This window comes from Ambystoma mexicanum, chromosome 5p (genome assembly GCF_040938575.1).
Source record: "Ambystoma mexicanum isolate Mex_15411 chromosome 5p, UKY_AmexF1_1, whole genome shotgun sequence".
In the NCBI taxonomy this organism is placed as follows: domain Eukaryota; kingdom Metazoa; phylum Chordata; class Amphibia; order Caudata; family Ambystomatidae; genus Ambystoma; species Ambystoma mexicanum.
Window position 1 is genome coordinate 799,463,211 of NC_090930.1, and position 14,027 is coordinate 799,477,237.

A 14,027-nucleotide genomic window follows, 5' to 3' on the forward strand; every position below is an offset into this window, starting at 1 on the left:
TAGGCAAGCTTCTCACTACAGTGTATAACAATTCTCAATATATCATGTATACATTTCAACATGTAGTATATGCATTTCAGGGAAAAGCAAACACATTTTAATAATCAATATGTATATTTCGATATGACGTTTCAGTTTACAGTATGCTCATTTATTATGTTGTAGACCCATTACAATGTATCATGTTTGCATCTTAGAATACAGTATAAACAAATTCTCATTGTATCATGTATGCATCTCAGCATGTTGTGTATATGAGTTATTAGAATGTAGCATGCACATCTCACTATATAATATACACAGGTTGCTATGCAATGTGTGCATTTCAATATAAAATGGATGCCTCTCAATATACTGTGTACACATATCAGTATAACATGCATATATCTAAGCATTCAGAGTATACATGTCAATATGTAATATTTTTAGCTCAATTTACTGTATGTGTATCTCAGTGGGCCTCATTACGACCCTGGCGGATGGCCCATGGTGCTAATAGCACCATGGTCCATGCCGGTAACTCTCCGACTCCGCCATGGCGGAATGGGGAATTACCACCCCATTCCGAGGTTGGTGGAGTGGTAATTCCCCCTTCCGCCATGGCCCTTCCCCATTCCCATTTTTGCCCCATAGGGCATAATGGGAATGGGGAAGGCGCTAAGTACGGTGCCGCAAATGGCGGCACCGTACTTAGCACCAAGGTCCCTTTGTGGCATGGTTTTTAACGCCTGCAAAAAGCAGGCGTTAAAATCACCATCCCGCAAAGGGACCTTGTAATCAGGCGTTAAGGGTCGGCGCCGTTTACGGCGCCGACCCTTAACGCCTGACTCGTAATGAGGCCCAATGTATAACAAATACATCTCAGTGAACAGTGTATACAATGTATGCATCTCAATATGCTGTATATATCTTGGTATATAGTGGGCCTCATTCCGACCCTGGCGTTAACCAAGGCGCTATTAGCGCCTTGGTTGACGCCGTTATCATTCCGACTCCGCCATGGTGAATGGCGGAATTACCGCCCCATTCCAAGGTTGGCGGGGTCGGTAATTCCCCATTCACCATGGGCCCTTCCCCATTCCCATTTTTGCCCCATAGGGCTCAATGGGAATGGGGAAGGTGCTAATTACGGCACCGTAAACTATGCTGCCATAATTAGCACCAAGGACCCTTTGCGGGTTGGTTTTTTAACGCCTGCAAAAAGCAGGTGTTAAGTTCCAACCCGCAAAGGAACTCGGAATAGGGCGGTAAGGGTTTAACGGCACCGGTCTCGTTACCGGTGGCCGTTAACCCTTACCGCCCGACTCCGAATGAGGCCCAATGTATGCAACTCAGTATAAAATGCATATATTTCAATGTGTAATGTAATCATCTCAAAATAATGTATTTCCATCTCAGTACACAATGTATGTAGCACAGTCTACACAGTGCATATGCATACATACTTGAAAATATCATATATGAATTTCACTATACAGTATAAACCTATAAATGTATCTCAGCATGCAATGTATTCTCAGTTCAGTATAGAATATGTGTATCTCAGTGTACAGTGTGTTTATTTAAGTATTTCATGTAGACATCTCAATATATGATATATATTCATTTTAGTATTTATTTATTTCTACTGTGCCATCGCCGGCAGGCATCAGGGCGCAAGGCAGACAACTTAAAAATGAGATGGCTGAAGGGTCTTATTTATTCGAACAGGGTTGTTTTGAGATTTTTCCAGAAAGTAATCTAACTTTCCTCTGTTCGCATAGATATAGGAAGTTTATTCCGATTACTTGCTGCTTTAATAGGTAAAGATCTACCTTTTCCTCTGGCTCTTTTAGCCTGTGGGATAACCAGAATGTGTTGCACTTGAGCACAAAGTCCTGCTTGGCGAGTATTTTCTAAGTGTTTGTTTTAAGTAGTCAGGGGCCTCTCCATATAGGTATCTATGGGGCCGTCTTAAACAGAATTCGTTTCTTCACATGCAACCAGTGAAGCTCCTTACTGTAGTGTGAGATAAGTTCCTGCCTAGTAGCATTGTAGATAATCCTGATGGCGTCATTTTGAACAAGCTGTAGCTTTTGGATATTCTTTTTGCTTGACCCGCATAATAAGGCATTGCAATAGTCCAGCCGGGGCATGATTATGGCTTGAACCAGCGTTTCGCTGTTTTTTCATGATACCAAGGGATTTATCTGTTTTAAGATTTTTAGGTGGTAGTGTGCACTTTTAGTCACGTAGTTGGTATGCACATCCGCATTGAGGGATGCCTCAAATATTGTGCCCAGAGTTTTTACTTTTTCAGCCACTTTGATGGTACAGGTGTCTAACGTACATTTTGTGTAAGCTTCATCCAATTTGATTCTGGCCTGGCTAGTTCCGAAGATCATGAGCTCTGTCTTAGAGCTGTTTAGTCACATCCAGTTTTCATTCATCCATTCCTGGATGATCAAATATAGGTAATTGAGGGTTTTTGTGTCTTCTGCATGGTCACCATTAAGGTCCATGATAAGCTAGAAGTCGTCGGCATAGTTGGTGAAAGAAAGCCCACGCTTTCAAGTTTGTCACATAAGTGCCTAATGTAGATGTTAAAAAGGATTGGGGAGATACAGGCCCCTAGTGGTTACTCCGTATTTGATGGAAATTGGGTCTGAGTAAGTTGTACCCCAACATATATTGGATGTTCTTTCACTCAAGAATAAACAAATCCATTCTACAGTGTGGCTTGAGAATGTATCGATGTCAGCCAGTGTTTCCAGTAGTCTGGCATGGTCTAGGAGATCGAATGTCGCTGAGAGATCAGTATGTCATGTATAACTTTCAGTGTTCAGTATATACATTTATGAATCTTGAAGTATGTCCCAAATGGCTCCCACACAGTAATCCTGTTAATTGTTGATGTCAATGCAAGTGTATTACTGTTCATGTCACAGTGTGGCCATTGTTCCTCTACACTTGTAGGAGCTCAAGATTACTGTAATGTATGTTCATATTCCTCCACACTTCACCCATCAACACAGCTGCAATGCTATCTTGCATATTCCCTCCCTCCCCACTAACCTAACCCAACCCCTTCTCTTGCAGCTCCACCAGAGCTCCTCTAGACCATGCAAATGGCAGCAGTGCATGGTATGAATGCCAGTAACATGACATAAAATAACAGAACATAAGGCAGCACTGATATATGATATCACGTGCACCACTGCATCACTGCCTTACATTTCACACCGACTTACTTGTTCACAATAAATAATGGGATAAGATGTATCATGTCTATAATGGCTGTGAATTCTGCAAGTGAGTCCTATCTGTAGAGCCCACCCACCTTGGGGCAAATGTGTGAAGCTACTGAACTCCAGGAGAAGATGACACACTGCCTGTCCATTCCTATTGCAAAAGCCCCAAGATGAACGAAATTGTGGAGGAGTGGTGAGGAGGCAAGAACCTCTGGCTAGTAAGTGGAAATCAGCATGGGAAATGTGAAGATTTCTCAAAGCTTTGAGGGAAGAGGGGAGTTTCCCACACTTCACAAAGCAGGAGAATCGTGCCCAAGCATGACAATAGTGGTGAAGACACTGACAAGTCTCACTAACAATACCTCATAAAGAAAGGTGTAAAAGCAAAGTCATTGGGCCACGAAATGCCATACCTGTACAAATATGGCAACTCTAAACTCCAGCGAGATGTTACCCTCCAGCACATGCCCACTCTATCTACTACACACTCTCGCTGCCACGCACATTCTCACATTTTTACCGCCAGTGATCAAAACGTGTTGTTGTCCGTACAAGTGTTATTCTAGTTGCGCAGATGTTTTAACCCTTTTCATAGAGAACAGTTTCTATAATGCACACTTTATAATGCAGTTCCATGCGGACTCACACAACAGGTATGTCTATACGTTGAAGTGCGTAAAACTCACCGACACTTCACTAGCCGATTTAGACGAGAAGTGACATTTTAATTGTTGAACTGACTTGCTTTCGCATCATGCCATTACCTGTCTGAAGAACTCTTCCAGCAGCGACATGGTCCATCGGTGGTGGAGGTCCCAGGCCTTGGCGGGATGGCTGATGTCTGCTGTGTGTAACAACAGAGATAAGGCTTTCGGCTTGTCGATCCTGCAAACCAACACGACTGAACAAGTGAATGGCCTGCACGCAACATAACGAGAGACAACACAAACCTGAGAAAGCAAACGAGGCCGCTCGGGCCTTTGACTGTGACATAGAAAGATGAATTCAGGTGGATATATATTCTGACCATTTTGAGCGATGAAACTCTAAGTGCACAGGATATCCAGCGGTGGTCCATCCATTCGCAGACGTTCGGCATCCAGCGTTCTGCTGCTTTCTGCCCGCATCTGATTTGAAAGTTCTAGATATGAACTCATTTGTTTTGAAATGTAATCTCACGCCACCCAGATATGTTCCTGACCCAGGATGCTGGGAAGCGGGCAAATGACTAATGGGACTGGGAGGAAATGTGATTGGTTTCTGTGGTTTGACTTTGTGTATTTGCTGATAGCATGCAGTGGTCTAGGGCAGTACAAAACAGCCCACGTGTTTCTAAAAACTCGACGATACAGCTACAATTCTCAATTTCAATTGTTAAAACAGGCATCTTTTTATTTCGTTGGATGGAGTGAATACTGGGCAGCATGAACTGTGCCTTCTTTATGGTCAGATGTGCACAATGTCAACAAGCATTATCAAAACCAATTGGTGGGGCTTTTGTGTAGGATTGGCATTTGCCAGTCATGCCACAATGGTCCTACTCGGACATAAAATGTCAACAGACGCAAACTGGGCTTTAAGTGGGGTAAGAAATAGAGGGGGGGGGGCCTCATTTGGGGGCGTGGCTTGTGGGAGGGGCATGGCCTAAAAAGTACGCAAATCAAACTGACCACCTCTGATGGTTACTTTGTGAGGCAGGAAGGAGCGAGCATGCGTGGTGACAACCGTGTATATGACACAGCTGGCTGTAAAGGCAAGGAGTGGTTGCACGTATAGCCATTAAAGTTCAATGAGTTTGGGCATTATTTGGCCATATTTCTATAGACCTTTAATTAGATGGGCATGGATGAAACAGAAATCCAATCACTATTGTAGAGAAGTACAAAGTAAAAAAAAAAAACATTAAGATTGGCCCATAAAAGAATGCGCACACAATCACAATGGGGGCGGGGGGGGGGGGGTAATTTGCATACGTTGCCACATCGTTCCACCGCCGTGGCGTCACAATGACTACTGGGAGAATGATGCATGTCTTTCATGCGCCCGGGTGTCTATCACTGGAACACAACTATTTGCATTATTCAATGTCAGTTCTTTTGTCACAGAGCAATGAAACGTGTGGTCGTTGTACAAAATAGTAATTGTAAACACATCGCAAACATTTCCAAACACATCAGTAGCACAGGGACATAAAGTGCTTCCGTTACATCTGCCGCCCTTGATGTGTGCGTTCTGCGACACCCGACGCAGCAGCAGCTGCAGAGAGAGTGGCTGAGTGCAGGTTCAGAAAGTGACTCACCCTTCGGGCTGCTGCAAAGAGTTCTTCATCGCCTTGATTTGCTGGAAGTGACAGGACATGTCGGTCGCCAACACCATCTCAATCACCAGTGCCCTGAACTCCCTGGGCGCCGACACCGAGCAAGGAAAATGAGAGAATGTTTAAGAAAGAAAGCAGTTGTTTTCCATTGCCCAATCTCGATTTGCTCATTATCTTTGACATTTCCCGCTGTCAATTGCGCATGTCAGCAACCCCTTTAAGACATCTTCTGCTCCGGGGAGGGGCGGGGGTGGAGGGGGAATCATGCTTTGCAAATATCATGCTCGGTGAGAGCAAATTAGTCAAAAGATGTAACTCTCACTAAAAGGCGTCCCATTGGGGCCCAATGAATCCATTAGCAGCTCCTCATTTCAATTAAATAAATTAAATATGCTGTCTTGGGATTCATTGCCTCATGAAGGCTCCCCTGCATGGGCGGCCAGACTGCTTCAACATATATATAGTGTTGGCGGGATATGAGTCAGCGCACACTTAAAAACTATGGTGCACTGCCTCAACAGTGTCTCAGGCTTTTTTTTAATTCCAGTCATAGTTTAACCCACCACCCTTAACTTATATTATATGCGAGCATGAACTGTTCTTTCAAAATCGATATAATATAAATTGTTAAAGTGGTGTCAAACATATGTGAAGATTGTTCAGGCACTATCAAGACATTGTGGACTGTGGTTGCACAACAGAAACAGACGTACATTCCCGCAATAAGCGTTACAGTCCGTCTCCATTGGCGCTACTGGAAGTTATGTGCCTGGGCCCCTGTGTTATGGGCCTGAGCAATGCAAGGGTGCAAAGGCGGGTGCAAAGGCGGGCTCAAGGCACCTAACGGCTCGTGTTGCCTATGGAGAGGGTATATGTATCGGTATTAGCCCGTGTTTGTGGTGCTGGATGCCAGGATCTGCCAAAGACTTCACCAAAACAATCGGAAATGGCCGTTCGGTCACTCCAAAATGGACAGAGAGCAACAGAAGCTCACTGCACTGTGTGGAAGTAGTCCTTTCTCTATGTTAATGGCAACTGCTGGGTATTTATTTATTCTTTTTTTGTTTGTTTTTTGTTCGCTTATTAGGCGCTTACACAGCAAGTAAAATAGTGTTTCAAAGAGCCCACATGGAAGGGAAGGGACAAGGGAGTGAAATACATTTTAAAACACAAAATTTAAAAACCAGTGGAGGAAAAGGGAAAAAAAGGATGAACCTATCATGCATGCCCTGTGAGTATTCAGAACGTGCAAGTGCAGCAAGGTATGAAATGGGTAGACCTGTGGAGGGCCCCCAGAAGGAGGCAGTGGGCCTGTGAGGGTGAGGACAGCAATGGTGAGTTAGCAGGTACGAGGGGAGTGCAGGGAGGAGGCGGACAGAGTGAATGGAAGCCCAGATTGGTGAAAGCACCATATTACTAACAAATTGTTATAAATAACAAATCATTACGTACATAGACAAGGGAAACTGGCCTGCCCATTTTAACAACATGCCTTAGGCCAGTTTCATTTCTGCAAAAGTACATACATGATCAATAGTGCGTATATTTTGTACCCTAAAGATAGCTATGTGGGCGTTTAAACCCGCCATGCCATTGGGAAATCTCTCTGAGACATGGCCTCCGATTTCTGGAGACTGAAGGGAGGCTCTTCATTGCGAAGTGCTGACCTTGCATTCCAGTGAACCTGGGACACTCAGTCTCCGGACAATGGGCCTCATTATGATACTGGCGGTAGCCGTGCTGGTAAAACCGGTATCATTTTATTCTGGCGCAATAACTAGATCATTACATTTCATATGGACCTGGTAATTGCCCATTCAAGGGCGCCGTAAAATATTCTTCCCCATTCCCACTTGAGCCCATTAGGGCTCAATGGGAATGGGGAAGCCGGATGCACCGGCACCAGTCGTGAATGGTGCCGGTGCATCTGACATGTTCAGCTCGTGGGTGCCGGTACGCCTGCCAGGTCAGACCTCGTAGTTTGCCGGTCCGGTAGTAACGGCACTGGTAGCTTACCAGCTCCGTTACTACCGGACCGGCAAACTTATAATGAGGCCCAATGACATGCAGTCGTATTTGCTTACATTATTCATACTTAAGACACTACATTTTTGGAGCATACATTTAATGCAGGCTGTCTTCAAAGTACTTCTCAAATTGCGATGCACATTCCTTTACCCATAACTTCTGATGGAAGCCGGGCAAACATCTGTGTGCATTGTGCTCAATGCATTTACAATCAAAACTATTGAATTATTAAGCCCTGTGACCATACCGCCTGCTGCACATCACCTCAAAAAGGTCTGGGTTCTCTTTAACACCTTTCAAACTCAAAGTACACGAGCAGTGATGCTCTGGATGGGGTGTGGGAACACTGCACATATAATTGATGCAATATAAATTGGAAAAAAGGCACTCAGCACACATTTCTTTCAACCATAGGTTGTGGATCTCGATTAAAGAAATGACAACCTCCAAGGCTGCACCCTAAACTGTGGTGCTAAACATTTTAAAGTACTAGGTTGCATTAGTTAACTTGAAATTATTTTTTATTTTTATGTTTAGTTTAAAAAAAGTTATATTTCTTTTTCTTTTTAACTACACGTATACTAAGCTAGTACTTTTGAAAGCCACTTAGAGGAAACTTGGATGGATTGCTAGATGGCGTATTAAGAAACTTTAACTGCAGGTTGATGACTTGAGTCTCAGCTAAGGCATCCTGCAAGGCACAGGTCTGCAACCTACAACTCTCCAGATATTTTGGACCACGACTCCCATTATCCATCAACATTGACTATGCTGGCTAGGGCTTATGGGCGCTGTAGTCCACATCATCGTTGTAAGGATTGCAGACTGCTTCTGTAGGGGAAGGTCATAAAACGCTAAGATCCTGAAGCTATCTTTGTGGGGAAATGAAAGCTGGAGGAGACCAGTCACCCTGTTGGAAGCAATACCCCACTCAGGGCAGCTGCTTCAGATGAGCGACTAGACGCACTTTCATCCATCACTCACTGACAGCTCCCTGATTTTCTTTCATAATAAAGAGGGACACAGCTAGCGATTGCTGGCCTCACCTCCAGTCATCCTTAGAGAGATTGTATAAAATATTCATCTCCTCGTCGTCCTGCAGGAGTCGATATGCTGCACTTACATGGTGATTCTCAAGCACGGATCGGTCATTGTAGAGAATGGCTGAATCTGACCTTAAAGAAGAAGAAAGGCACAATTTTAAAAGCTTATTGGATGAAATCTCAATGCAGGTACATATCTTCCCTTCGCGTGCTTTGCCTTGATTTTACGCATTGCGTATTTGGAAATAAAAGACTAGTAGAGATATGAAATGTGCTGTCATAAAAACCTTTGACTGTAATTCTGAAATGGAAAAGGTGCACTCCTTTCAATTACAGTTTTCTCTGAATGGACCATGCAACATTAGAAGAAAAATGAAGCAATGCAGTGGGAGGCCCATTTCAGAAAGATCAGATTGACTGCTACAATGCCCCATCCGTTTTAACTCGAAACTGAAGGCTGTTTCTTGCTATTCTAGGATGGCATTGGCCCGAAAAGTAACTTAAAAGTAACAAGCGCCTTCCACACCTTCTATTAATACACCTGCGCCAAATACAGATATGGGGTTGCACATAAAAAGCTAACAACTATCATCCCGAAGTGTGTTTGTGACCGTTCATTCAAAGCCAGTTTGCTGCAAGGTAATGAAAATATGAGGAGCAGTTAGGTTTACTAAGCAGACCATGTAAGAGCTTCTTTGCAAAGAAAGAAAAGTGCCAGTTTAAAAAACAAACATGCGAGCTACAGTCTTTGTGCTGCACCTGAAAAAATTGCATGTACAAGGAAATGTGCAATGTTTGCAGCACATCTACAATAAAAGTGTAAGTTCACCAATATTTGACAAAGTTCAACAAGTAATTATTGTTTAACAGAATGAATCGAGCAAAATATCATAAAAAATGAGAACTGTACAACATGAAATGAAAAGCACAGCATGTCACAGGAACACGCAAAACCAAATTGAGCCTAGCATTGGGTCTGTTTCCCTTTACAGGACAGAAAATCAGCTTTGAATAAAGAAACACAGATATAGTGAACATGTGTCTTTGTGAAAGGATTTTGATGATAAAGACAAAGTTATAATGTTGTTCTGTTTTAGTTGACAGTTGCAACATGGAAAAAAGTAACTTTAAAAGCTGCATTTTGTCAATGACACCAAGCTAGGCATGACCAAATGGCCTTCCTTCCACTCAGCAAGCTACATTAAGGGGGAAGCCCTGCCTTCCTAAAGGAATGAAACTCAAGGCGTTTGAAGCTGAACCATAAAAACCGTATTACAGTGCCTGGAGTTGCATCACAGAATCCAGTCACTGCAATTAAAACAAATGTCCCCGTTTACAACTTTCATCTGTCTTTGAGCTAGGACCAAATTCCTAATAAATACCTTGAATTCATTCTGAGCCATGGTCAGTACTGGACTTTTCTCAAACAATCACATCTCACAACCAGTCAAGCCTCTCCTGAAGGAAACTTTTGACACCTGGGAACATGTAGAGTCTGCTACAAGAGGCAGATGCTGGACTCACTCAAGGAGGCGTGACATCGTAAATGACTATGCCAGCTTAAATGCAAAGTATTTGCACCACGACAACAGCACACTCTGGGTCATAAATGTCCCAGCCCTCAGCTCCAAGACAAACTGACACCATTTGGCTGTACCAGTCAGGAAGTGGTATGCCATTTCAGATTGTGATTCATCCCATTATCATACTATATGATGAAAGGCCAGATGCAGGCTTGTCTGAAACCATCCTGCCTGCTTCACCTGTTATCACTGCTAGAGGAAGCTGTTACCTTACGCATACAACAATAAGACTAAGTTCATCTTACAGTTGAACAAAATGTGAATTTCCTGTACACTTTGCCTGTTATCACTGATAGAGGGAGCTGTTGCATTATGAATACAACAATAAGGCTTCAAGTTCATCTTCCAGGTGAACAACATGTTTATTATTGTATGATCTCTTGTCTACTTCGAATCATGCTGCATGTGAATTGTATTACTCTGACATCCCTCAACATTATATATTTGAGTCCAAAACCCACAAGTGGAATCCAAGACAATGAGGAGCAGATACAACAATTATCTGTATGTATTATGTGGGGTTTTGTTTGAGGCTACTACTCTTCCACGTAAATGAAGCAAGACCCTTTACACATTTGTTTTTCCTATTAACATAAATTACTTTAAAATACACCACTTAATAGATTACACTCTGAACATTTCTTCCTTTTTGCTCATTAGCCCGTGTACACAGGCTTTTACGCTAGTATCAAATGATGCACTTGTGAAATTTATATGTTACTCTGCAAATTAGACAAATGTGGATAGCTTCGCACAGATACGGTGCATGTTAGTGATTCATATATTTAGCGTCCTTGACGGTGAGCCTGTTACTTTGAGATGTAAACATTATTTCTGTGTAAAAGTATAAGTGAGTAAAAAGCCAAAATGTATAACTCATCTGTCATAAGTCATGTTGAGATGAAAATGTCATTATTTAATTCACCTAAGTGAGAGTAATCTAATGAACCAATTAGTAATGTGAACACATGTGTGGAATATACAGTTTTAGAAAGTTACAAATGTGTAATGTTGAAATCTCCAAGATGACATCACATCATATGGGAGGGAAACTGGGTTTGGAAGTTACTCCAATCAAACCGCCCTCTTCATTAATATGCCCAATTACTATGGAGAGGTTGGTTTAGTGTGATGTCACTGTTGGAACACTGTCCAATCACATACATTGACCAATTAGATTAGAGTAATGATACACACCTTTAAGGGATGTAGTTTCTGCTCTATAAAAGGTCAAAAGCATAGATTAAAGGGGACATTCGCTCACTCGCTGACTAATGGAGAGGGAGAAGGAGAATTGATAACAACACAAAGGAGATGGAATATAGTACTTTCCTTTTGGACCCATCTTTGGATTACCAGCAATACACTGCAAGAAAGGCCTTCTTCGGTGGAAGAGACAGTGGACATGCTGTGGATGGAAACTAACGCCATATTGAGGACTGATGCCCACCTATTCCTGTGGGGAAGAATTAAAACCAGTCCTTAAGATGGTGCAACCCTGTCTGTGAGACAGCCAGAGATTCACATTTAAGTATAATATTAAGGGAACAATCCTGAGAGGAGCTATTCTGTAAAAGGAAATAGATTAAACTCCAGCCTTGTTATTTGTAAATACTGCATGGTGTGAGTATATAAACTGATAGTACATCCTGAGAAGTTAGGGAATATTTGTTTATGCGCTTTTGGAATAACAAATATGATAGGACAGGCCTGATGGCGTGTTTATAAGGAGATCCCCTCACTCCTTCTGTGTGACATCATCGAGCACAGAAAAAGTATTTTCTGATTCAAAAGGACATCTCATTGTGTGCATACTTAAAACAATTATGTAATTTAAATAATTTCCCAGTTATATCACCAAGCAGAATCCTGTAATTAGTGCTGAACCGCTCAAGAAAAAAGGGGAAACAGTGATTATTCACACCAAATCTTCCCACCTTCATGTTGTCCACTGAAAATGAGAAATGTTAATTTTTTACATTAATGCAATAGAAACACCACTCATGGAAATTCACCAAACATACATGCTGACCATACATTTTCCTTTTTACCAGATATTTACATGCAGGAATGTGAAACAGCCAGCATTTCAATTTAGCTTTCTAGAATGCTGTTTGAAAGTGAATTATCTATTGAGTAATGGGGGAGATATCTATTTTCAATAAAGGGGGAGTAGAGAAATTTAGATAGGCAGGGATGTTCTGATTTCATTTTGTATTTAGCAAATGAAAACATAATCCTCATTAATTTTTCAATCCAAAGTGGATGGGCGCTCAGGGTAAGTCAAATGCACAAATGGTGATGTGTGGGTTCAGTAATGTCTATTAAAATCAATGTAAATGTGGTATACAAAAGTGAAGTGACTAGTATATTGATCATATTTCACTGTTGATGTTGGAAGTTTATAGATGCAAAATATGTTTATATTTAAATTAAGTTATTTCTGTTTTATTAATAAATAGGACTTCTCTGCAGCCTGTGTATTTCCTGTCCCTCGTAGGGAATAAATATTGTTAAATTGGGGGGCCCAAGTTGTAAAAAGAACAATATTAAATAAATGAAAATGTTGAATGGCTTTTGTTTAGTGGGTGGAAAATTCCCCTGTAATAGATGTTGCACGATTAAAAAATCATATAATAACTTTGGCACCCTGAAGAGGTCAGTGCAGCTTCTCCAGCTTTGTGGATGTTACGAGGGCTTCACAAAAAACATCTTTACATTTTGTTTTCCAGCTGTCTTTGTTGGATAGCAATTACTGTGTCTGTTTTTTCTTAGTTATTGTGATATATTCTGAAAATGTTATCTAGCCATTTGCTTCAACAGAAACACTTTACATCCTTCCATGGAGTCATTAATGCATTGTACACATTTGTCATTGACATCAATGGCACCAATAATTAAAACACAAATGTGAACAAACCAAGAGGGATGAGTCAGTGTTTTTCTCCTGTAGACATGTTGGAAGTGATTTGCCTACCCAACATAAGGTCACCATCCTTCCATCATGGGGCCGGTTCAATCGTATTGGATAAGCCTGACCACATTGGTTAAAAGTCTTGTGTCAGGCGATGTGGTTGCTATGATGGTGCTTTAGATTGGCTGCCTGGTCAGCTCATTCACACATCTGTTTATGCATTGGGAACAGTGAATATACTCATTTGTTTTGCTTGCCTGACTTAAAGATGGTGCTGATGCCAGAAGAGCACTTCACTGGCTCCCTGTGTGTCATAGAGTATTGAATATCATTTTCATCTAACACACACATTTCGTATAGGTAATGACCCCAGAAATCTTGTGGACCGCTTGCAGGAGGCGCCAGTACACAGGGTGCTAAACTCAAATGGAGCAAATAAGCAGGCACGGGTTTAACTCAAGAACTTTATTGGTTTGAGTTGTCACCATTGTGCCCCGGAGCTTTGAAACAATCTTCCATATGATTTACACAATGCCATGCTTTACAAAAGCTATTAAAAAATAATTTCTTTAATTCAAATGCTTGAGTTACTATTGATGTTCTCATAGTCTTCCACCAGATTCTCTGATTGGTTTTCTCTTCATGATAAATAATGTGACAGACCTGAGCTTATGTTCTTACCATCTCTAATATTTCTTTCAATTTGAAGCTGGATATATTCTGACTGACATTATTCAATAATTCAGGGCTAGATCACTTCCCCATCTGTGAATTGGTTGATTTTGCAATACTTCATCATCTCTCCCAGTCAAGTAGCCAAATTGTCCACAGATGCCTATGGACGTTTGTTTATTAAAAATATATACTTTGTCTCAAGGTCGAAATAGACAAAATGTCTGCAAAGGTTGGCTA

At 41.7% G+C, this 14,027-nt stretch overlaps 1 protein-coding gene across 7 annotated transcripts in view; it reads right to left on the reverse strand.

The window, feature by feature from the left end:
* The window catches only part of PDE1C (phosphodiesterase 1C), a 2,232,090-nt gene that overhangs the window by 354,697 nt on the left and 1,863,366 nt on the right, over positions 1-14,027 (reverse strand). For all 7 annotated transcript variants that reach the window (XM_069613219.1, XM_069613222.1, XM_069613221.1 and 4 more), the window contains 3 exons: positions 8,622-8,750; positions 5,530-5,631; positions 3,995-4,115 (listed from right to left, as the gene is read on the reverse strand). In XM_069613219.1, coding sequence (XP_069469320.1) covers positions 3,995-4,115; positions 5,530-5,631; positions 8,622-8,750 — 352 coding nt within the window. The remainder of the gene's footprint in view (positions 1-3,994; positions 4,116-5,529; positions 5,632-8,621; positions 8,751-14,027) is intronic.